The sequence below is a fragment of the Epinephelus lanceolatus genome, chromosome 19 (assembly GCF_041903045.1).
Source record: "Epinephelus lanceolatus isolate andai-2023 chromosome 19, ASM4190304v1, whole genome shotgun sequence".
Classification (NCBI taxonomy): domain Eukaryota; kingdom Metazoa; phylum Chordata; class Actinopteri; order Perciformes; family Serranidae; genus Epinephelus; species Epinephelus lanceolatus.
In genome coordinates this window covers 628,180-654,301 of record NC_135752.1, presented here as the reverse complement: position 1 = coordinate 654,301, position 26,122 = coordinate 628,180, and the positions used below count along the sequence as shown (strand labels likewise).

Sequence of the window (26,122 nt, the reverse complement as noted above, 5' to 3'; positions counted from 1 at the left end):
TCAATGAGAGACAGAGGTTAGCCCGGCGTCGTTGGGCCCAGGCACACAAGAACTGGACAGCCAGGAACTGGAAGAAGATTTTGTGGTCAGATGAGTCCAGTTTCCAGCTTTATCTTCCTCCTACTAATGTGAGGGTGCGCAGAAGGCCAGGCGAAGCATTATCTCCAGTATGTACAGTACCTACTGTCAAGCATGGTGGAGGCAGTATCATGGTTTGGGGATGCATGAGTGCTGCTGGTGTTGGTCATCTCACTGTCTGTGATGGCACATTGAACTCTACCAAGTATTGTACCATTCTCGAAACCCACATGCTCCCTTCTGCGCGTGCACTGTTCTGTTGAGGTAAAAACTGGATGTTTCAACAAGATAATGGCCCTTGCCACACATCCAAGGCCAGTAGAACTTGGCTGCAGGAGCACAGTATCCAGGTCTTAGAGTGGCCAGCTCAATCCCCGGACATGAGCCCCATTGAAAATCTGTGGTGGATTATCAAAAGGTCTGTTTCAAAGCATAAACCAAAGAATTGAGAAGAATTAAAAGCAGTAATTCAAGAAGAATGGGACAAGATTACCCCTCAACAGTGTGAAGGGCTCGTGGGGAACATGCCAGCCAGGATTAGAGCTCTACTACGTGCCAATGGCAGGACTACTAAATATTAATTTGATGATGTGATGGTTTATTTATTTTTTGTTCCGTTTTGAACACATTCTCTGTTATTTGTTGACTTTGATACCGACAATGTTGAGAACTGACATATTGAAACTGTCAAGAATTTAGTTGTTAGTTTTTCTTGTAAACAATAAACAAAACAATATAATTTGTATTTGTTTGTATCTGTCTAATGCAGCCACACCTTTTGAAACACAAAAAAGATTTTTCCACAAATATTTCATGATAATATTTGAGATTGTGTAAAATTTTAAGGGTGTCCGAAAACTTTTTTCCACCACTGTGTGTGTGTGTGTGTATATATATATATATATATATATATATATGTACATATATATGTACATACACACACACATTGTTTTAACATCTGGAAAAAAAAAAAAAAAACAGCATTCTGAAGACGTGGCGGCTTTTATTTTGCCGTGGCGAAGCGCCACGATCAATTACATGTAGAGGAAACCCTGCATGACTTCTCCTGCACTCCTAACCAAAACAAAACAACACAGCATATAAACTGCCTGAATATATGTACAATGATATAAAACAGGGTTAAGTAGTATTGCAATTAATATGCTAAAAGAAATCACATGAGAGGAATTTCACTACACACCTGAGTCCAAACTGTTTAGACAATAAACAGGATTCTTCCCTTTCTTATCTGACCCTCCAACAAAGAGTTTCGATCTCTGCCAGCATTTCTGCAAAACAGCAAATACAGAAAATTCAAAAGGTCTCTTTTGTGTCTCTCATTTTTATTCATTTAATTAGCATTTGAGCCCACTGATTTGTCTGATTTGACTAATATGGAAAAACAGAAAGGAGAGGAATTATCCGCACATCAGTCCAATAAAAGTTCTTGGAGGTATATCCAACTCCCTGGCCTTGTAAAAATTCGATGTGCACAATTTCTCTCTTACTGTGAAATTAAATATAAACTAACATTTGTACCTGTGAGGAATTCTCTGCTAAGGGCACCAGTATTGATGCCTGCCTCACCAAAGAATGACCTTGGCCTCTAGTTTCCCGGCGTGGCGCAGGGTGGCGAACCCCGCGCAGAGCTAGTTTCGAGCAGCGCAACCTGAGGCGCGCTCAGTTTGGTAGTTTGGCAGACCAAGGTGCACTGAGACGGGTGTGGCGGTGCAGCAGGGGGAGGTGTTGACAGATCCAGCTTGGCGCAGTGACAGTTTCGTGCCAAAAGGCTTCGCCGAAGGTGCACTAAAAGCTCGCCAGCTGAAACCAGGTCTACTGTCAGCGCAGACGGAGCGCAGCCGGTGTAGCAGAAGTTTGGCTGATCAGCGGACAGTGCACACACGTCACCAAAACCTCACAGGCAGGTTTCCAGGATGTCAGGCACATTAATGATGCAAAAGCCTAAATACCCACAAAAACCACTATTCAATGCAACTATCTGCAATCAGCACATAAATGTATCTCTATATCGACTGTCCCGTCACATCTGATGTCAGATCAAAGGGGTTTGGCACGTTTGGCACGTTTGGCACACGTAATGGAAACCCAACCTGATTTGATTAAACAGCTGCAAACTAATGAGTTCACATCCCTCTCAGCCAACCACAAACAGCCACAGCATCAGATAGGGAGTATATATTCAGCATCTGTCATCTTAGAAAAGTCAAAAGAAAAGAAACAGAGTGAGACTGCGAGAGAGAAAGAGAGAGCGCGCGCACGAGAGAAACACAACATTGATTTACAATTGTGGTGACCTCCTCCCAGGCTACCTTTGCATCATCAGCCCGTGGAGGTCTGCTCGCAGTTCCGTATATTCGGACACTGCGAACTTGGACCTCCCGGACCAAAACATCAGTTTCCTCCTAGGAGAAGGTTGGCCGTCTGATGCTGCTGCTCTCTTCTGCCATAGCGAATTGAGTAAACTCTCATTACGCCTTCGCGCGGCGCATTTAAGGGCGAGGAGAGAGGCTCATGTGATTGATGTGATGTGAATCAGCTGTGTAAAACCCACTCCACGCCTTCTCTCCTCCCTTTTTCTGACTTGCGCAGGTAGGAGGGACAGAGGTGGGAAAGAGGAGTAGCTGCGCCAGCGCGCACGGTGTGCCAAACTTGCAAAATCCGCCTGGCCACACCCAGTTGGCGAAGCGCAGGTGCGCCCGGTCTGCGAAACTAGAGGCCCTTAAATCTACATTTGGGCGAGGTCTTCTTCTGCCGTTGCCACTGTTGCATGCCTCTGCTGAAGAGGTCAGTTCGCGACACAAAGATGGAAAAGTGATCCAATTCAAGATTTCCTCAGAACTGGAATTAAAAACAGAAGACAAAAACTGAACATTAAAATAGACACCAACCATTTGAAAAAAAAACTAAAATTAGACATGATATACTGTCTGTATAATTTCATAGCTGTTTGCTACAATTATTCGGGGTGTTTTTTAGGGTGTGGCATGGTATAGCAATTGCCATACCTCCTATACTGGTGAAATTCTAAGGGGTGAGGGGAGACCTCAGTGCAAGTCAAGATAAGAGCAAAATATGTCACAAACATACCATGTTTTTGGATTATCACATTTCTCTGTGATCACACTCCAATACATGACAAAGCTTTTCAACAAGAAAAAGATGATTGATACTGCAGTATCTCTTTAAAGTGTATATTATCCAGATAACATAATTTGCCACCATAATTATCTAATGTACAATATTACCTTTGAAAGGTATTGATTTGACTGACTGATAGTGATCCACTTGATTCATGGCCATCATCATCTGAAGGTCTGCACACATAAAGAAAACAGCTTGTCCTAAATTATCTTGAAATAAACACTTGCATATATAAAATTTTGCAAGGCAATCTCCTTATATGTAATTTGTCAAATGAACATAGGTATACATTTAAAAAGTTACACTGAAATCATTAATATTACCGTAATCCACATGTGGCTGCATGGATCTCAATGATGTCAACTTGAAATGCATTTTTGCACACAGGACACTCTGCTGTCTAAAAATAGAATTCACAAGGCATGTGAATAAAGTCTGACATTGTTCCAGAGATTAATATCTTAATTTACCAGGAAGGCGCAAACAATTTCACCTTGTCCGTCTGGTTGCAAATGGAATCTGGGAATTCATCTTCATATTCTTCGTTGCAGGTTTCCTGGGGGAGAAACACAATAATAATACTTCAGTGTTTAGAACACAATACAGAATAACATCTCATTTTTCAATATAAACAGCTGTGGAATAAAGCCTAAAAGACTAAGCTTTGACATACTTCTTCAGCAGAATAGCACAAATCTGCAAGTTCTGTCTTGCATTCCTAGAAGTGTACTGGAAGAATCTGGGGCCGGTTGCACCAACTGGTCTTTACTACGCCTGGTTGTAACTCCTTAAAAGGATCTTTGTTAAGACCAGTCTTAAGGAGTGGACTTACGCCAGTTGCACCAACAGGGCTTACGCCTGGTCTTAGCTACGCCGGTTTTAGCTGTGAACGTCCATGTGAATGCCCCGGAATGCCGCACGCAGCCTGCCTAGAGGAGTGCTGTGATGTCAAATGACGCGCTGCTGATTCACCCCACGTGCTTGACAGTTGACAGCCCCTCTCATCTGTGTTGACAGTTTATTTACAGTTTAAGATTTGAAGAAAACATGGAGGATAAGCAAAAAAGAAAGGGTAACTTTACCGACATTGAAATTAGAAAATTAATCGAGCTGTACGGCCAGCACAGAGACGTGTTGACTGCCAAGCAGTCAAACGTCACCACAAATAAGAAAAAACAATCGGTATGGGCAGAGATAATGGGGAAGTGGAAAGATCTCCTCAGCAAGGCAAAAAAAGAAGACTCCTCTAAAAAACAAAACAAAAAATCACCCAACTGGCGGGCGTCCTCCCCTGAAAACCTCAATTTACAGTGACATCACTGTTGATGTATTTGGGGAGGATTCCCCTGCCCCGCAATCAGCAACTGTAAGGTTGGTGGTAGTGCTGCGTTGCGGCCTGACACAAACTGTAGATCCGGTGACAGCTCTTCAGTGAGTTCAAACAGATCTCTCCTACCGAATCGAATCCTCTCAATCAGCTCCTCGTCATAATATATACGTCCAATGGATTGCTTCTGTCCCTAATTACTCTCTCCCATCTGAATGCCCGCTCGTTGTACAGACGGTGGATGAGACGTGCCATTATCAAGCTGCGCTCTCTGCGCTCTAGAGCGCATGGCCACAGCTTGATAATGACCTTACACCTGCTCTTAACTAGGCGTAAGATTTATGCTCGGTCTTAGTGAGAAGAAGGCTTAAGACTAGATGGTGCAACTGACGTAACTGTTAGGTCGGACTTATAACACCAAGTTAAGACCGACTTAGCTTAAGACTAGGCGTAAGCCCTGTTGGTGCAACCGGCCCCTGAAGTGAAACCATTTTCTTGCGGGTTGTACACTGGGCTTTGGGCATGTTCTCAAACTCCTTTGCTTCGGGTGGTAATGGAATTGTATCAAGTTCTTCTTGTAAAGGAGAAATGTACAATGTGTATTTTCCATTCCTGCTCACTGCTTTTAGCTGCTGGCCAGTGTATCCACGTAGATCTGGAGGGATAACAACCAATCTCCGCCGCCCACCCCCACCTAAAATTGAAAAATTATAGAAACTAAACAAACCTGAATATATAGTAATTCCTCACGTAGAGACTATTTTGAAACAACATAATCCAGTGTATACGCCTACATACCTATGGACTTGTGCAGCATCCAGCCACCACAGATATTTGCCAGTCTTGGATATGTACTCACAAGCAAATCTGAAAATTTAAGAGACAAAAGCACAGTTAAAGCCTTATTGCAATGACTTATATTTATGAACTACTGTGTATTTCATCACGCAAATATTAATTAAATCATGCATGAAAATTAATTCTAAGATGGGTGTTTTTCTCTTTAGACATGACTTGACACAAGGCAGTAAATGAATGGTAGCATATCTCTGAATGTGTCATGTTTTCAGATATGGTTAGTGAACGTTTTCTAAGGCCAGCCAGCATGAGTGGCAGTTCCTCTTCTCCTTTTGGTGTTTTTTTCATATTGTTTTTCAAAAAGAAAAAAGCTCACCAAAAAACTCCTCCCAGATTCTTTTGTCCTATATGTTGCAAAACGCCTTTTACCTCCTTTTGAAAAAATCCTGGAAAAGACCTAAAAAGATGGCATACTATTATTCTCATCTTTTATATTTCATCAACAACAAACAACCTAACTCAGAAGACGTCTACATTCTCAATGATTATGTTAGCTTATGTTTTATGCAATAGTTTACATGGTGATGGTCTGAAGCTCCAGAAAATATTCTAAGGGAAATAGTAGAATTTAAAACATCTGCAGCTGTCTCCCTGCCTACTGCTTAAATCAGAATCAGAGACCTATTTGTCCAAATGTGCCTGGACTGGGAGTGCAATTACTGCAGACAAATGACCCATGAATCCTACCATGCCATTTCTTGTTTCACTAACAGTCCGGGGTCATTGTGCTGAGATCTCATAAGTTGTTGCACTGCCTGCTGAGGCCTCACTGTCGGAACTGACTGCGATCCATGTCCGACGGCAGCTTCTCCTGCATTTCCTTGTCTGACTGGCCTGACATTCGCTGGTACACGGTTATTTAACATCAACACCAGATTTTGGGCTGTGCTTATGATGTCTTTTAATTGGACTTGAGTGAGGAAAAAGACAAAATTGAATAGCAAATGTTACAGATATGGGTATTTTTCACTATTGTACAAAATGCCTGCAAACTAACTTCTTCTTCTCAAAGTCTGAGCTTGGGTCTGCATCCACACCAAACAGAAAGCCAGTCTGGACCCATGCAGACCACACTTGTGCAACTTGAGCAACTGACTGCAGGTAAATAATAATAATTTACTAAAATTTATTAAAATACTTTTAAATTAAACTATTCACACCCTGGTATTATATATACTGCATAATTAGCGCCCCGTAACCCGTAATCTCTTGTTTATGACAGATAAGACAACACAAATACACACATCGTAACATCGTATATGATAAATAATGTTATCCACCACTGCAAGGATTGCTTTCTCGCCGGCTTCGTTGAAAACAAATGTACATGGCCGGGAGGAGGGTTAGCAAAACAGAGGAAAAGACTTATACGATGGACAGATTTAGACGCTAAATGACGTAATTTATTAATCGATTAAAGTCATATTTTGATCAACATTATGTCTCAAATTAATTATTTCATATTTTGCAGGTCAGTGCTAATTAATTAGCACAAGCCAACTTCTAATGCCAGCAATGCTAACACTAACTTCGCGTCACCGGCATGTCGTTAGCTTGCAAGTTAAAGCAGTAACTGTATATTATCTAAAATAGTACAATTTTATGAAATAAAAAAAACTTGATATACACGTTAGTGACTTTACCTGTGATGTTTCACCTGAGCTGGCAGCTCCACCCAGTCCGCTGTCTTCAGCCATCTTTGCCTTTGGGGCATGCGCGTTTGGAGGAATCGCAGTTCGATTACTTTCCCCTGTGACCTGCCTGTGACCTCAGTGACGTAATTTCAACACTTTTCTGCTCGTACCCACAAACTTGAATTCGTGTTCACAGTGAGGACTTCGTAGTCGTAGAAATTAGAGTTGTATTCACAAGACTTTGCACTCACAGCTTTTAGATTCATACTCACATAAAAAGAATCCTAACCCAAACAATTTCACAGACTCACGTATATGACAGCAGAATTTTGTATACAACAATTTTATTACGAATACAAATGGTTAAAATTATGCACACATCTTTTTGATAGTTGTGTTACACCATAGACGAGGAGGCTCTGCACTGCTCCGTGCTAACCGTTAATTCAAGGGCTCTGACGCGTTCAGGGTCCGCTACGAAAAATGGACAGGTGAGGTGTTTAGTACCTGGGCCAACAGGCTATTGTTAGAGCCGAATGTAATCACTAAGGTGTGCATACCTGGTCTTTTAAGTGCCTACAGCGAACATCAAAGATAAGCAGCAATCACCCTGACCACGATGGACCCCTAAAAACACAAGGAGGTGAGCTGTTTAATACAGAAGCGAGCTATAAACAAACAAACTGCAGACAATGCAGCCGTGTACCTACCCGCATGGAGAGCAGAGGAGGAAGTGAAAGGCCAGGAAGCGGGAGTGAGGGAGGGACGCAGCCTCCTTTTATACCTTCGCCCCATACACTAATAGGCTAATGAGCCAGGTAAAGTGCAATGCAGCAGGCTCGCCTGCATTCAGCCACAGCAGCATATCATACTGCTACAGTGGCAAAACATGGAAAATTGACAACTCACCACAACCACACTACTCGAAGAGCAATCAAACATTTAACAATTCAGAAGGTCTTAAGATTTCACAGACCAAATTTCAAGTCAATCAGATCAAATCTGTAGAGTTCATGGTAGTGCAGCACCTGGAAATGGAAAAATTTGCCCTTAAATTGCTCAAGGTATTCTCATAGAACGGTTTATATGATATCCTACAAAAAAATGCATGTACAACAGTTTGTATGATATCCTACAAATTTGCACCCCAAGAATGACATTACGTCCTTAACCTACGTTACATAATTAACGTGAAGTTACAGAGGTTAAGTTGGGCAATGAAAATTACTGTCGTTAGGTTTAGGAAAAGAAACATGGTAAGGACTAACCTTAAAATGACTCAAAGTTCACTCAAAGTTCACACAGATCTGAACATGTGACTCCATGAGAAAGTCCTGGGTGAAAGTCTGTTTTTTGTGACCCATCCACCAATCAAGCCAATCTGCCAAAGCCAAGTATGAGACCCATATCAGTATGTGATGAAAGCCCGCACAGGCCCTAACAGCAATACTGTTCCTTGCCACCGGCTGCAATTGATACTTGGGCTTTAGCTAACAGAACACAGACAGACCCACAGGTAAGCACTATGCTAATATCAGGACTCTCTAACTTCTGGTGAAAGATTTTTGCTGCCTGTTTCCTTCTCACGACATCAAAAAAGTGGAACAAAGACATGTCGAATAAATCTGCACATGGTGGAAAGGGAGCTGCTCGCCCATTAGCAGGTGCTACTGCTAGCTGTGATCAAGCTAGCAATGAACCTCCAGACATGTCTTCATCCAAAGAGCAAGATGAGCTTCCACTTATCTGGCAGAAACTGTCGAACAAGCTCTTGCAATCTTTTATCGACCGGTTCGACAAGTTTGAGCAGAGTTTCCAGAATCCTCTGTCTGCCCAGCAGGTGCACAACAAGAGGCTGTCCACCGCTGAAAATCAGGCTGCGGACCACAAGCAGCGAATCAACGCAGTGGAAACTTCTGTTACAGAGCTGCAGCAGGAAAATAAAAGATTGTGGGCCAAGCTGTCAGGCCTTGAGGCGAGGTCCAGGCGAAACAACATAAAGATTATCCCAGAAGGTGAGGAGAAAGGGAGGCCAACAGAATTTGTCTCCAATCTGATTCCTAAACTGCTGGGGAATGACAACTTCGCCAAACCCGTCGTAATCGACAGAGTGCACCGCACACAACAGCCCAAACCCCCGGATGGCTCCAGACCCCAGGGCTAATAGCACAGGTGTATCTTGCACAGGAAAAAGAAAAGATTCTATGGCTCGGCAGGCAGCACCCATTGGATTACGGAGGTCACCACATCTTAATCTTTCTCGACTACATTGCAAAGGTGATGGAGCAACGGTGGAGTTTCTGTGAGATGCTACAGTGGCTGCGGGAGATGGAGATTCGGCACTCACTGCGCCTCCCGGCCAGGCTCCATGTGCATCACCAAGGGCAAGTAAAAATATTCAGTGACCCGGCTGAAGCGAAAAAATTTGCTGACCAAGAACTTTGACAGACATGAATACAGAGAGAGCCTTCAGTCACCAGAGGGGGGGGGCTGGTTGGCTCTACAAAGACATACAAAAAGTTAAAACAGGTCCAGGCAAGTGGGTCACCATAAAATCAAAAGAGGTTAAAAGAGACTCTGTTACCTCAGCGCTTTGGGTGAGAACTTGTGGTCCCGACCTTTGTGGCGATCCAGGGGCTGGTCATTAGATTCCTCCTGTTCAGCATGTCAATTCAGGTTCAGGCAGCTTGGTCCTTCCATAGCCTGCTGATCATAATGTGGAAATCCAAGGTGAGAGGGGGGATGGAGAGCACACATGCAGCAGCTTACTTTCTGTTGGCCGTTTAGCCTGAGCTCATTTTTTGGAGGGTTTTTCCAGGTGAGGAGATGGTTTTCCAGATGAGGAGAGGGTTCTTTTTGTCCTTCACAGCAGTGTCTTGTCCTTTGCCCAGCTCTGTTCTCTGTGAGCTCTGAAACACAGCTTATACACACACACACACACACACACACACACTCAGTCCACACTAATTAGTCAATGCCCTTCAGGTGTCACCTCACAGGGTGCATTCAAGTGCACTGCAAACTATAGGGAAATCCAAAGTTAAGGCTGGTTCAGGCTGTTCAGACAGGCTGTGGGCATTCCACACTGTTTTAAGTCCAATTTCTTGACATATGTGTGCCAATGAAGGGCTGCGAGCTGGAGGTGTTTTTTTTTTGTTTTGTTTTTTTTTTTCTCTCTTCTCTCTGCTCTTTTGGTCGGTAGTCCCCAATGTGGATGAGGGTAACTCGGCTTTGTTTGGGGAAGCATCAGGTGTTGGTTCTGGTCACATATTTGTTAATGGTTTAATTTGGTTTGTTGTTTTTTTTGTGGCTGGCTGCCAGTTTGAATTTTAAGTGCGTGTCTCTAATGCAACTATGTTTTTTGTCGCTCACACCGCAACCTCGGGACTCAGTCAAGGTAACATAAATGAATAATATGCTCGATTTCAGAGCTGGGTAGTAACGAGTTACATTTAGTCTGTTACATTTACTTGAGTAAGTTTTTGAAAAAATTTTACTTCTAGGAGTAGTTTTAAATCACTATACTTTTTACTTTTACTTGAGTAGATTTGTGAAGAAGAAACTACTCTTACTCCGCTACATTAGGCTACACTGAGCTTGTTACTTTTCTTTTTTACCTCTTTGGTATTCTACGCATCATTATTTTTTATCCCCCCCGCATACGCATGAATTTAGTGTTTTATTTTGTCAGAGAGAGAGACTTCCGCCAAAGGCTTTACCACATGACTGTGTTTCACCAATCAAATGTAGCCGTAGCCGTGCAGTCTCGTCACGTGACCATACCGAAGATACTCAATCTCAGCGGTGGGACGGGTTAGCTTTAGCAGTTACAGCTTCGTAGGAAAAAACAAAAAAGAGGAACGGATGAAAAATGGCAGAATCAGCGGTCGGCAATGCAGACATAGACGAGGAGGAACACCCCTGGCCTCATATTGAAAGCATGTTTAGCTTACAAACAGTGCGAAACAGCAGCTACATTATGCGGTGTCTTCTGTGTCTACCAAAAAACATACGGACATTTCAGCATTCAAAAACTCAACGTCTAACTTGAGGACACACGTAGCGATAAGTTTGACCTAAATTTGTTTTTTTTGCTGTGGATAGGTGAATGTTTGTCTTGTTAGGTTACATATGTTTTAAACATTTCCTATACATACATATATATATATATATATATACATACATATATATATATATATATATATATATATATATATATATATATATATATATATATATATATATATATATATATATATAGTTTCTATCCAAATTTGATGTAATGAGTTTCTTTTAATGGCTTGATCTCCCTGTAGCCTCATAGATATTTCTTTTTATCCACAGAGTGTTCACCCCAACAAACTGTCTAACAGACTTACTAGAGTATCAAGATGTGTCTGCTATTCTGGATGACAACGCAGGCCTTGAGTACCAACTTCCAAGGCACCAAAAGTGTGCATGCCATCTCCTCAATCTTATATCCACAGTTGATGCCACTGCTGCAGGAGGAGCTGCCAGCGAAACCTACAAGAGGCTGTCTTGGTCTGCTTTTGCAAAATGTCATGCTCTTTGGAATAAAACCAGCAGGTCAACCATGGCTCATGAAACAGTGGAACGTGAATGCAAGTTGCAGTTTCTCCGACCCAGTCAGACACGTTGGAGCTCCCTGTTCCTCGCTGTAGAAAGGATTGTGCGCATCCACAGAGAGCAAGGAGAACAAGCAATTCGCAATGTCTGCACAGCATTAAAGATAAAGATGTAAGTTGACAAAACTTATATTTTGTTTTTAAAGAATAATAAAAATAAATGAGCCTTGCTGACTAATGAGTGAATCCACCTGTCTCAAGTAACTTATTTTTCTTTGCATGGTGGTGTGACAATTGTGGATGATTTGAATGAAATAATTTAACTAATTTATTTTATTTTTATTTATTTGTGTATTTAATATGGACAATGCACAATAAATACATTGTACCAGAAATAGCTATGTCTTTTTTTTATTTTTTTTTATCGTTACATCTTTTATAGGTTCAGTCCAGCTGAAATGGGATTTTTGGTCGAGTATGCTGCTGTGATGAAGCCTGTTGTCATGGCCCTTAACATCCTCCAAGGGGAATCATCTGTGCATATGGGCCTCCTGCTGCCAACACTTTACCAGTTGCGGGACAAGCTGAAGAGGCTGGAGGTATCTTGCAAAATATGTACACCTCTTGTTCACGTCCTGCAGAGAGGGATCCAGAAACGTTTTTGGGACGTCATGAAAGAGCCTGAGCTGATTGCAGCAACACCAATACTCCTACCAAGATTCAGAACATCCTGGACCACAGAGGAAAACATCTTAAATGCTGGTAAATATACTTGTTTATCAATTCAAATGTGAACCAGTAGACATTGACATATATAAATCTGTATAATGTTGCTGTCATTTAGGATTATAGTGTGTCAGTGACAAACCACAGGGTGGCAATAGTTAGAAGCTCAGGTAGCTTTTAATGTCAAACATCAGCAGCTTGACAGCATATACAGTAGAAGGGTAAGAATAATGTGCAGACCTAATTATTTTGAAAACGATTTGTCTTGCCACAGGCCTTGACTACATCAGAAATCACCTCGACTTGGATGATGTCACCAGCACAAACAGCAACCTCTCTGATGAAGATGACTTCTTTGCATCCATGGAGTCAGGAAAGTCACAAGTAGGAGAGCTGGAGAGGTACCTTTCATGTCTGTCCACTGCAGGTATGGATCTACTCCACACCTTTCCTCACATCAAGAAGCTGTCACTCAAAGTCAACACGATCACGATCACAGCTTCACTGCAAGAACCTTGAGAGCCAACTACTGTTGAAGCTTAATAGTCACATCACTGAGTGATTCTTTGGTGAAAATGTTTGTTTCTGCATGTTTTGTCACAAACACACAGACTCAAACACACACACGCACAGTTTGAGAGTTTATGGGCTGTCTTGTTCTAGTTCTGCCTGCTGAGCCTGGTGAAAAATTAGAAAGGATTGGAAATTTGTGTTACTGTGCTGTAATTTAAGTTATTTTGTAAATATTTAATTTAATTTATTTTTATTTTTTATTTATTCTATTATTATTTCATTGATTTTATTTTTTTATTGAAGTACTTGAATTTACCTTAAGATTATTTTAATTTAAGTTATTTTGTAATTATTTAATTTATTTTTATTTATTGTATTATTTTATTGATTGGATGAACTCTAATTTACCTGAAGATGATTATTTTGTATTTTTGTCTGTCTGATTGAATGCTTGTGTTAACAAATAATAAGTAATAAGTAATTTTTTACTCTTACTCAAGTAATTATTTGGATGACTACTTTTTACTTCTACTTGAGTCATGTTATTCTGAAGTAACACTACTTTTACTTGAGTACAATTTTTAGCTACTCTACCCACCTCTGCTCGATTCCATATCTTTAGTCTCTTGGAATGTGCGTGTGTTACGACCCCTAGCTCGTGGTGGGAAAAGGGAAGCAACATAAACCAGTTGTAATTGGTAAAAGTAAAATTATTTATTAAACAAGTTTTGGCAAACAGAAATTGTGAGGCGAAGCTAAAGGAAAGGGCTGATGGATGCTGCTCAACTTAAAGAAACAAATAGAACCAAAACTAGAGTATTAATGAGACTAAATAAATCAAAAGCAAGAAACAAAATCGTTAACTAACTCTTGACTGGTTCAAAACATAACACAATTAGAGCAGCACCCCTTAACCTAGTGTGTCTAAACAGTAGAGATACCTGTCAGTATTGTTAGTGCAAATCAGTTATTGAACCTTACTTTACCTAGCCCAGTCCTATCTATCTAGTGCCTCATATACTTCAATCATTCAAGTTAATGCCACATTAACATTTACATAACTCGGGAGACACGTTTGGCAAGCTGCTCTACAGCCGCCCCGATTGATGATCTGGCTGAGGCTTATATAGCCTTGCTCCTCAACTGCAGCCTGGGGATTGGTGGAGCTGATGTGGTACCGTGCCAATCCAAACGAAGGAGACGCGGCCAGGAGATGGAAGGTGGAGGGAAGGCACACCTCCTCAGCGTGAGCCAATCAGGTGCAGGGGATCACACAGCCTGCTCAGCATGAAACACACAACTATACAACAAGTTAAACTATGAGGCAGGGGTAGGGCGGCGGTGGCCGTAACAGCGTGGTTTAGGCCATTCTATTAAGCCAGGTTTTTGCACATTTGAAGTCACTGAAGTCTGGCATTATTTTCTTGCAGGAAACACACGTTAAAGCTACCGAGCACAGGAAACTTAGGGCTAACTGGATTTCACAGGTGCACCAGGCACCTTTAACATCTAAGGCCAAAGGTGTTGCCATTCTCTTCCGTAAGAATGTACCTTTTCATTTTCATTCATCTACAGTTGACCCAAAGGTTTATAGTCTTAACAGGCCATTTCAATTTACTTCCCGTTACACTGGTAAATATTTACAGACCGAACACTGACAACCCAGCTTTTTTTTCATAAGGTATTTGACCTGATCCCAGATAACAATTCAAGCCATATAGTAATTGGGGGTGACTTTAATTGCTATCTGGACCCTTATTTAGATGTGCAGAGCCTTAACAATTTAATGAAGTCAAAGATGGTAGTAGACATTTGGAGACTGCAGCTTCCATCTGATCACGATTATTCTTTCTACTCTCATGTACACAGATCATATACACAGATTGATTACTTTTTAGTAGATTCAAGATTAATCTCCAATATCGACCACACCAAATATCACAGCATTATAATATCTGATCATGCCCCTGTCGCTCTCAACCTTCAACTGTCCCTAAGATGGCATTTTATCCCCTTTTTACTAAGGGACCAGACATTTAAAGAATCTATTATGACACACATTAAGCAGTTCCTCGAGACCAATGATAACAGTGAGGTGAATGATTCAACATTGTGGGAAACACTCAAAGTATATATAAAAGGACAAATTATGTCTTATGAGGCAAGGATGAAAAGGGTAATGCCAGTCAGATTAGAAGAGATTGAGAAAGAATTACTAGCTGCAGAACAGGCTTACAAAAACTCTTTGTTCCAATTAGATTACAATAACATTCTGAAATTAAAATATGAATACAACTCCATTCTGGAGAACAAATTGGTAATATACTACTTAAACTTTGGTAATATACTACTTAAACTTTAACACAGACACTTTGAGTTGGGTGACAAACCACAGAAATTGTTGGAAAGACAGTTAAAAGGAGAACAAGCAAAACGAGCCATCTACAAAATTAAGTCTAACTCGGGTACAATTCTCACAGACTTAAAGGACACGAACGAACGATTCAGTGAATTCTATTCAGAAATTTACACCTCCAAATCGACAGGTACACGAGGATTTTTAGGATTTCAAGTTTTTTGATCCGCTTCACTTTCCACAGCTCAATTTACATTGTCTGAGTTGCAGGAAGCCATTAAAACATTTTCCACTGGAAAAGCGGCCGGACCAGATGGGTTTGGGCCAGAGTTCTATAAAGTAGAGGGCTGCATTGGGACTGGGTCCCGCCGGGTCCTGTGGGACCCAACGCAAATATTGCGGGAGCGGGCGGTTTGGACATTGCTGTGGGCGGGAACGGGCAGCTAAAAAAACCCACTGCGGGATCTTGGTGCACATGCATAAGCGTTTCCACTCTATATTTATTCATAAATGGACAAATATGCCCTGAACCAGCTTTCATACCAATTTGCCGCTTGCTCCACCTGTCTGTAAGCTCCATCTCTCATGAGACAAACATGAAAGAAGACGTGCAGTTTATTGTGTTTCACCGGCGATGAGCTGCCATTACGCGCGACAATTACGCACGGCTGCACGCTCTTTATAACTCACTGTGAACCTATGTTGCATAATAAAGATTTGCCCCCTCGTAATTTTTAACCGCCCCCTCAGTAACTTCATCCTGGCACCGGGCTTGCCTTAACCTCAATCACTGCGTGATTATATAAAGGTAGAAAAATAAATAAAATACAGAGGAGGAGAATAGAATATGAAACAGCTTTTATTTCATTAAAAACTAAATAAAAACAATGAAATAGGAGCGCTATTCCTGACCAGTGTGTCAAAAGACATGCAGGCCAGGGAAACGAAACAAACAACCCCATGAATCTCTTTATTGATAGCCTATAAAATGACGTGTTTTCTCCTGCGGGACGGGAGAAGACACAAAATCATCGATCTCTATTATTGTGTATTATTGTGCGGGCATAAACACGTTGCGGTTGCGGGCGGTAATGGTCAGAAATTCAGCGGGAGCGGGCAGGAGCGGGTTGAAGAAAACAGTCCCGCGCAGGGCTCTACTATAAAGCCTTCTGAGATGCCCTGGCACCAACATCTCTAACAATGATTCAGGATACCTTCAGTAACAGAAAGCTCCCATCCACTCTCAGTGAAGCAAATATTTGTGTTTTAGAATAGAATAGAGTAATGTTTATTCGGACATGTTTAAAAGAAACAAACAAGCTTTGGTTAGAAAAAATAAAATAAAATAAAAATAAAAATATAATAATAAACAAAAAATGAAAGACATGAATAATCAAGTTGCGTAAAGGTCAGCCATTCAGCAAGTCACAAAGACAAACCAAAGAAAACAAAAACAATCAAACAAAGAAATACACCTCGGAAACATATTTGCATATTTCACATCCGAAAAGGAGCAGGAAGGAAGTGCGAACTTACCTAGTCCTACCCCTTTTTTCTTTCTATATTTTATCTTTAAACTTTATGTTGAACCTAAATTCTTAAGCTCTGTGCTTCATTAACATACAACTCAAACAAATCAAGCAAGAAATCCATAAAAATAACATTGCAATCAGAATGAGACATACTTCAACAACAGGACAACCTACATGTCCTGTTCCATCATATATCCCTTCAGTATGTTGTTTTTGAACATTCGTTTGAACTTATTTAATGATGAACATGCTTTCAGTTCCTTGTTACAATTATTCCACAAGGTGACTCCTTTAACTGTAATACAGTGATATTTTGTGTTTGTTCTCACTAATTGTTTCTGAAATATACTGGTTCCCCTCAGGTCGTGCTGATTTTCTCTCATTTGAAACAACTCTTGGATACTGTTAGGTAATAATTTATTTTTAGCTTTATACATGATTTGAGCTGTTTTGAAGTCAACCAGATCTTTAAATTTTAGAGCTTTTGATTTGATAAAGAGTGGGTTTGTTGTTTCTCTGTAAGTGGTTTTATTTACAATTCTTATGGCTCTTTTTTGAAGAATATAGATTGGATTTGTTTTTGTTTTGTATGTGTTTCCCCACACTTCCATACAGTAGCTTATGTATGGAAGAATAAAGGAGCAGTACAAGGTGTATAATGATGTTTGATTCAAAAAATCTTTGACTTTGAATAGTATTGCAATTGACTTTGATATTTTGGTTTTGATGTAGTTTATATGTGGCTTCCAGCACAATTTATTATCTATTAATATTTCAAGAAATTTGTTTTCAGACACTCTTTCAATTTCAACATTGTTTATCATGAGTTTTCTTATGGAGTTTGTTGATCGATTTCCAAAAATTATAAATTTCGTTTTACTCAGGTTCAGTGTTAATTTATTGTAATCAAACCATCTCTTTAAAGATTTCAGTTCCCTCTCATCTGTATCCAAAAGTTGTTCCAAGTTCGTACCACAACAGAGTAGATTTGTATCATCAGCAAAAACAACAGTTTTTAATTATTTGGAAACCTTACTTATACTGTTTATGTACAGGATAAATAACATTGGTCCCAAAACTGAGCCCTGGGGAACCCCACAGGTGACCTTCTGAAGTTGAGATTTAAAGTCATTATTCATTTGCACATACTGATACCTATTCTCCAGGTAACTGCTGACCCTGGAAAGTGCCACCCCTTTGACTCCATATCTCTGTATTTTCTTTAATAAAAGGTTATGGTCGACAGTATCAAATGCTTTTTTGAGATCTAGAAATATTCCTATTGCATATTCTTTTTTCTCTATTGCAGTTGTTATTTCTTCAACAAATTCTATTAATGCAAGTGAAGTTGTCCTGTTAGCGCAAAATCCATATTGCTGATCACACAGTACATTATGTTTAGTGATGAAATCATTCAGTCTGCTATAGAAGAGTTTTTCGAGTATTTTTGAAAATTGTGGCAGTAAGGAGACAGGTCTGTAATTTGAGAGATTGTGTCTATTTCCACTCTTGTATATTGGTATGACCTTTGCTATTTTCATTTTTTTAGGAAATATACCAGTCTTTAGGGATTGATTACAGATACGTGTCAAAGGATTCACCACACACTCGATGTTTTTGATCATAGACATATCAGTACCATTCCAATCTGTTGACTTCCTGCTCTTAAATGATTTCACAATTTCAATGATTTCATTTTCATCTGTTCCCCTTATAAACATAGATTCATTCTCTTTTGTAGGGCTGCTCGATTATGGAAAAAATCACAATCATGATTATTTTGGCCAAAATTGAAATCACGATTATGCGGCGCACGTGATGACTTATTTACACGACGGCATGTCATTTCTGTCTCCACATTGTCGCGCAAGTTTGGCCCTGATGCATGCACACACACACACACACACACACACACACACACACATATACACACATGCACGCGCACACACACGCACACACACAGACCAACCTCTCTCACTCTCCCTCTGCCATTTTCTGCATGCTGTTTTTGAAATCTTTGGCGATCACCTGCCCCTCACATTAGTCAATTTCACCTACTTGACTGGCTTGTGGAGTGAATAGAGGAAAGGAGGGGAGGGGGCAGTATTGCACATGTGCAGCTTCTGGCTGCGTTTGATTTGCAGCGCAAGACAACAAGAGTAAACTGACAAGAAGTGCATAATCGTTTTATGTCGATTATTTTGTTTTCATAATCGTTGAAAGCCCAAATTGTAATCTAGATTAAAATTTGATTAATTGACCAGCCCTACTCTATTGTGCTGCCCTTTATATGGGTCTACAAATTACACAGGATATCCAAGGCCCACCTACACAAACCCCTTAAAGAGGGTGGTCTTGGTATGCCAATTTTCAAACATTAGTACTGGGCAGCTAACTCGAGGGCCCTTACTTACTGGAAATGTGAAGGTGCAGAGGCAGAAGGAGACCCTTCTTGGCTGCAAGTAGAAGTCACCGCTGATAAAAATTCTTCACTTGCATCTCTTTTGTTTTCTAATTCTGCCTCAGCAGACAGGTCAACCCAACAAAATTTTGTAGTAAAGAATTCCTTGCAAATATTAAAGGAGCTATATGTAAGAAATCTAAAGCAAATAGTCGTAAAATCCTCCTAATATGTCACAGAGACTAAGGAATAATGTTCAACATACTGATCTCACCAACAACAATAGTACAGCCAGAATATTTTAATCTAAAAAAATGTTTTGCAGTCTGCAAATCATGTTTATGTTTTGAATTTGTGTTTTGGTCTGTTGCGCCACCCACCGCCATCTACCAGTCACACAGTCAGTAGAGTCTCAGCATCAGTTACAGTTAGGACAGAGCTACAGCAGCACGGCAAGCAGCATTAGTAGTGTCCCCAGTACATTTGGCCACATTCTTACATACAGCACCTTTAAGTAAGATAAAAGTGGCATGCCAAGCTCCTAGTGTCTCCCTACATGCTCCCATAGTGTATGTCAAAACCACTTATTCAAGCTTTCTCTCGAAAGCCTATTCCAGAGACATTCAGCCCAATCACGATCTTGCCATCTTTGGATGCTCTACAGACACTTCAGGGCTGCCATATAAGATAAGATATACTTTATTGATCCCCCAGGGGGTAAATTCAAGATATGATATGCAGATTGCTCTGCACCTCGCAATGGTGGTTGCTAAAAGAGTTATTCTATTATACTGGAAGTCGACCACTCCACCCTGCTTTACACGCTGGCTCAGGGAGATGTTGCCCATCATACAAATGGAAAGACTCTGTCTGTACAAATCTATTACATGGAACAAATTTGAGAGGATTTGGGTACCTTTCTTGACACAGAGTCATATTACCAAGCACTCATAGGAGCTTAGACCTACTTGATTACCCAAGGGAGTGTGATGCTTCATCTGATACACTCTTCTCTGTTATTCTGCCTTGCTCCTGAGGTGTTACTATTGTGAAAAGTTTACTCATGTAAACCAGCTGGCAGCCCTTTTCACTTCTTTTTTTTCTCTCTCTCTTTGTATTCTTTCTTTATGTTGTTGTGTTGCTTCTTTTTTATGTTCTGATATTCTGTTGCTGTTGTTGTAAAATTGAAAATTATAAATAAAATATTAAAAAGTGTAATTTCCCTTTTGGAGTTCATACCTGGCAGATGCACATGCTGTATATGGGTCATTAAACAGTACATGTAGTTCACCTACCTCTTGACTTGGTTTCATGACTAACAGACGGCAACAGTATTTACCCATGCTGCAAAGGACCCCTTCCTCCTCTGTATGAGCTGTGTGTGAGCATAAGTGGAATAACTCAATTGTTTCCGCCCCGTCAAACTGCTGGGTGAAAGACAAACAACTGCCTCTTTGCTAAACAATTAATCATAAAAAAAGTTGTGTGTACGGGACAGAACACAAAGACTGCTTATGGTTTGAGTTCAGTCAGGTGGAAGATACAGAGTGAGACAGATGTCAGTGGCTTTCTGTACGAGGAAACCTGCCCAACAACAGTGGGACTCAATGTTACTAGTACACATTTCCTAGGTGATTCAGAAACCAAGGTGACAAAACACACTTATACAATAAGTAAATCTGAAGTGGCAGTCCAATTGGTCAACTAGATATTTAGAATGTGATCAAATCAGCATAACAGTACACCTTCCTCATCACTGAAAAATATTTTCATTTCCATAACAACACTGTAACTTTAAGAGCTGGAAAATATATTTTTTTTTGTTAATTATTTTTGATTTAAATCAACTTTTGTTAGTGAATATAATTTATGGTGCTGTTAGGTTGCTGCTAGCCCATCCCATTAACAAAGGAACACGTCACCATTGTGTACAGCAAGCAGGAGAGCAGTATTGTGACCGGAGTGCCAACAAATATGGATCGAAGCAGAATATTTCGTTAGATAAAAACATGTTGTGAATTTTGCAAATTAGAATATTTATCTTTTTTATGTCGTAAGGCTGCCTGAAAGCAGCGGGGATAAGCAGGGCAGGACAGCTGAGAATGTTACTGTCAGGTACTGTCTGTCTGCGACTAATCTCCCCTGCTGACGTGCTGACGTATTGTGGTAAGCGAGTTGTGTCATTTCTGGTGTTTCTGTGACAGCATCTCTGTACTGCTCTGGTGAATTCTACTAGCCTGCTTTCTGCTTTCTCACTTCAGTTGCTTTAACGTCTACTTCAAGTCTTAACCCACACTGGTTCTGTTTAAGCACTTATAGCTCTCCTCCTTTTCACGACTTCCCTGCTAATCTCTTAGCTGTTGTTTGCACGTTACTAGCCTTGGTAGCTACATTAGCTTTACAGTTAGCGATGGCTTCTCCCTCTGCTCTTTCTTGCTCAATGTGCCAAATGTTCAGTTATGCCTCTGCCTCCTTTAGCGACAGTGGTAATTGTAATAAGTGTAGCTCATTTACTGCATTGGAAGCGAGGCTTAGTAAATTAGAAGCGCGGCTCCGCACCATGGAAAACCATTCAGTAGCTGCGGTAGTTAGCCAGCCCCCTGTAGCCGGTGCGGAGCCACATAGCATAGCCTTAGCCTCTGCTAGCGGTCCTCCGATAACGCCTGTTCAGCTGGGAGGTTGGGTAACCATTCGCCAGAGGCATAGCTCCACGCCGAAGCCCACGGCTCACCACCAGCCTGTTCACGTTTCCAACAGCTTTTCCCCACTCAGCGACACACCCGCTGAGGATAAAACTCTGGTTATTGGCAGCTCTATTCTGAGGAACGTGAAGTTAAAAACACCAGCGACCATAGTCAAATGTATCACTGGGGCCAGAGCGGGTGACATTGAATCAAATTTAAAACTGCTGGCTAAAGCTAAACGTAGATTCAGTAAGATTGTTATTCACGTCGGCAGCAATGACACCCGGTCAATCGGAGGTCACTAAAATTAATATTGCCTCGGTGTGTGAATACGCAAAAACGATGTCGGACTCCGTAGCTCTGACCACTGATGACATGTTTAGCGGCATGTCATCATTTAACTGCTGGCTGTCCAGGTGGTGTCCAGCAAACGATGTGGGTTTCGTTAATAATTGGCAAATGTTCTGGGGAAAACCTGGTCTTATTAGGAGAGATGGCATTCATCCCACTTTGGATGGAGCTGCTCTCATTTCTAGGAACCTGGCAAATTTTATTAGTAATTTAAATCCCTGACAACCCAAAGTTGAGATCAGGACTCAGAGTCGCAGTCCTATACGCCTCTCTGAGCTTCTAGTTCAGTTACCCAGCCATAGTTTTCATAGTTTTATACAAACAGTGTCTGTCCCCCGACCACCTAAATTATCTAAATCTAAAATTAAACAAAGAGGAGTTGTGCATAACTACCTCATAAAAATTAAAACCTCTTCTGTGACAGAAAGACAAAACAGGAGAATTAAATGCGGACTGTTAAATATCAGGTCTCTATCGTCTAAAGCAGTGTTAGTAAACAAATCAATATCAGATAATCATTTTGATTTACTCAGTCTCACTGAAACCTGGCTGTGTCAAAATGAATATGTTAGTCTAAATGAATCCACTCCTCCCAGTCATAATAATACCCACATTCCTCGAGGCAGCGCCCGAGGAGGGGGAGTTGCAGCCATTTTTAACTCGAGCCTGTTAATCAGCCCTAAACCTAAACTAGATTTTAATTCATTTGAAAGCCTCGTTCTTAGTCTTTTACATCCGACCTGGAAAATCTCAGTTTTTATCCAGTTTAGTTCTTAAATCAGATAAAGTTGTTATTGTAGGCGATTTTAACATTCATGTTGACGTTGATAATGACTCCCTGGCAACCGCGTTTATCTCATTATTAGACTCCATTGGCTTCAGTCAGGGTGTACATGAACCCACTCATTGTTTTAACCATACCCACGATCTAGTTCTGACGTATGGAATTGAAATTGATAACCTAACAGTCTTTCCACAGAATCCCTCGCTATCGGATCATTATCTGATTACTTTTGATTTCTTTTTACACGATTACACGCCACTCAGCAACAGTTACTATACTAGATGTTTATCAGATAGTGCTGTCACAAAATTTAAGGAAATGATTACTCCGTTGTTAAATTCAATACCAAGTCCTTCAGTAACAGAGGTTTCCCGTACCAACTTTAACCTCTCCCGAATTGATCATCTTGTCGATAGCGCCGTAGGCTCGCTGCGAACAACACTCGACTCTGTAGCTCCTCTTAAAAAGAAGTTAACAAAGCAAAGAAAGTTTGCTCCTTGGTATAACTCTCAAACCCGTAAGTTAAAACAAATATCGTGAAAATTTGAAAGGAATTGGCGATTGACCAAACTGGAAGAATCTCGTTTAATCTGGACAGACAGTCTCAAAACTTATAAGAGGGGCCTCCGCAATGCCAGAGCAAACTATTACTCAGCATTAATAGAAGACAATAAGAACAACCCCAGGTTTCTTTTCAGCACTGTAGCCAGGTTGACTGAGAGTCAGAGCTCTATTGAGCCTTGTATTCCTTTAGCCCTTAGCAGTAATGATTTTATGAGCTTTTTTAATGACAAAATTCTAACTATTAGAGGCAAAATTCATGACCTCCTGTCCTCAGATAGTACCTATCTAACCTCAAACACAGCTGTAAGACCTAATATATATTTAGATTGCTTCTCCCCAATTTCTCTTGAATTGACCACAGTGATTTCTTCATCAACGTGTCTCTTAGACCCCATCCCAACTAGGCTACTTAAGGAGGTCTTACCTTTAGTTATCACTTATATATTACAAAACCCAAAACCAGTGAAGTTGGCACGTTATGTAAATCGTAGATAAAAACAGAATACAATGATTTGCAAATCCTTTTCAACTTATATTCAATTGAATACACTGCAAAGACAAGATGTTTAATGTTCAAACTGAGAAACTTTATTTTTTTTTTGCAAATAATCATTAACTTAGAATTTAAAGGCAGCAACACATTGCAAAAAAGTTGGCACAGGGGCCTTTTTACCACTGTGTTACATCGCCTTTCCTTTTAACGACACTCAGTAAACGTTTGGGACCTGAGGAGACCAATTTTTGAAGCTTTTCAGGTGGAACTCTTTCCCATTCTTGCTTGATGTACAGCTTAAGTTGTTCAACAGTCCGGGGTCTCCGTTGTCGTATTTTACGCTTCATAATGCGCCACACATTTTCAATGGGAGACAGGTCTGGACTACAGGCAGGCCAGTCTAGTACCCGCACTCTTTTACTATGGAGCCATGCTGTTGTAACACATGCAGAATGTTGCTTATTTCAGCAAGACAATGCCAAGCCACATTCTGCATGTGTTACAACACATGCAGAATGTGCCAAGCCACATTCTGCATGTGTTGTAACACATGCAGAATGTGGCTTGGCATTGTCTTGCTGAAATAAGCAGGGGCGTCCATGAAAAAGACGTTGCTTGGATGGCAACATATGTTGCTCCAAAACCTGTATGTACCTTTCAGCATTAATGGTGCCTTCACATATGTGTAAGTTGCCCATGCCTTGGGCCCTAATACACCCCCATACCATCACAGATGCTGGCTTTTGAACTTTGCGCCTATAACAGTCCGGATGGTTCTTTTCCTCTTTGGTCCGGAGAACACGACGTCCACAGTTTCCAAAAACAATTTGAAATGTGGACTCGTCAGACCACAGAACACTTTTCCACTTTGCATCAGTCCATCTTAGATGAGCTCGGGCCCAGCGAAGCCGGCGGCGTTTCTGGGTGCTGTTGATGAATGGCTTTCGCTTTGCATTGTAGAGTTTTAACTTGCACTTGCAGATGTAGCGACGAACTGTAGTTACTGACAGTGGTTTTCTGAAGTGTTCCTGAGCCCATGTGGTGATGTCCTTTACACACTGATGTCGGTTTTTGATGCAGTACCGCCTGAGGGATCGAAGGTCACGGGCATTCAATGTTGGTTTTCGGCCTTGTCGCTTACGTGCAGTGATTTCTCCAGATTCTCTGAACCTTTTGACGATATTACGGACCGTAGATGATGAAATCCTTAAATTTCTTGCAATAGCTCGTTGAGGAATGTTGTTCTTAAACTGTTCGACAATCAGCTCACGCATTTGTTCACTAAGTGGTGACCCTCGCCCCATCCTTGTTTGTGAATGACTGAGCATTTCAGGGAAGCTGCTTTTATACCCAATCATGGCACCCACCTGTTCCCAATTAGCCCGTTCACCTGTAGGATGTTCCAAATAAGTGTTTGACGAGCATTCCTCAACTTTCTCAGTCTTTTTTGCCACTTGTGCCAGCTTTTTTGAAACATGTTGCAGGCATCAAATTCCAAATGAGCTAATATTTGCAAAAAATTACAAAGTTTACCTGTTCGAACATTAAGTAACTTGTCTTTGCAGTGTATTCAATTGAATATAGGTTGAAAAGGATTTGCAAATCATTGTATTCTGTTTTTATTTACGGTTTACACAACGTGCCAACTTCACTGGTTTTGGGTTTTGTAGATATGATCAATATATCCTTATTAACAGGCTATGTACCACAGTCTTTTAAGGTAGCTGTAATTAAACCTCTACTAAAGAAGCCCACCCTGGATCCAGAGGTGTTAGCCAACTATAGACCAATATCTAATCTTCCCTTTATGTCAAAGATCCTTGAGAAAGTAGTCGCAGACCAGCTGTGTGACTTTCTCCACGATAATAATTTATTTGAGGAATTTCAGTCAGGATTTAGAGTGCATCATAGCACTGAGACAGCACTAGTTAAAATTACAAATGACCTTCTGAATGCTTCAGACAAAGGACTTGTCTCTGTACTTGTTTTATTAGATCTTAGTGCGGCGTTTGACACAATTGACCATCAAATTCTACTGCAGAGACTGGAACACTTAATTGGCCTTAAAGGTTC

At 40.8% G+C, this 26,122-nt stretch overlaps 1 protein-coding gene and 1 long non-coding RNA gene across 2 annotated transcripts; one reads left to right on the top strand and one right to left on the bottom strand.

The window, feature by feature from the left end:
- Window positions 1-7,405: 7,405 nt before the first annotated feature.
- Window positions 7,406-10,013, bottom strand: LOC117270225 (uncharacterized). Its single transcript, XR_004502777.2, has 3 exons — window positions 9,644-10,013; window positions 7,620-7,686; window positions 7,406-7,533 (listed from the first exon to the last, which is right to left on the bottom strand). It is a non-coding gene; the product is annotated as an uncharacterized LOC117270225 (long non-coding RNA).
- Window positions 10,014-11,667: 1,654 nt separating this feature from the next.
- Window positions 11,668-13,086, top strand: LOC144458804 (uncharacterized). Its single transcript, XM_078162375.1, has 3 exons — window positions 11,668-11,817; window positions 12,088-12,407; window positions 12,646-13,086. Coding segments are annotated over exons 1-3 (567 nt in total). The 5' UTR covers window positions 11,668-11,815; the 3' UTR covers window positions 12,891-13,086.
- The last annotated feature ends 13,036 nt before the right edge of the window (window positions 13,087-26,122 follow it).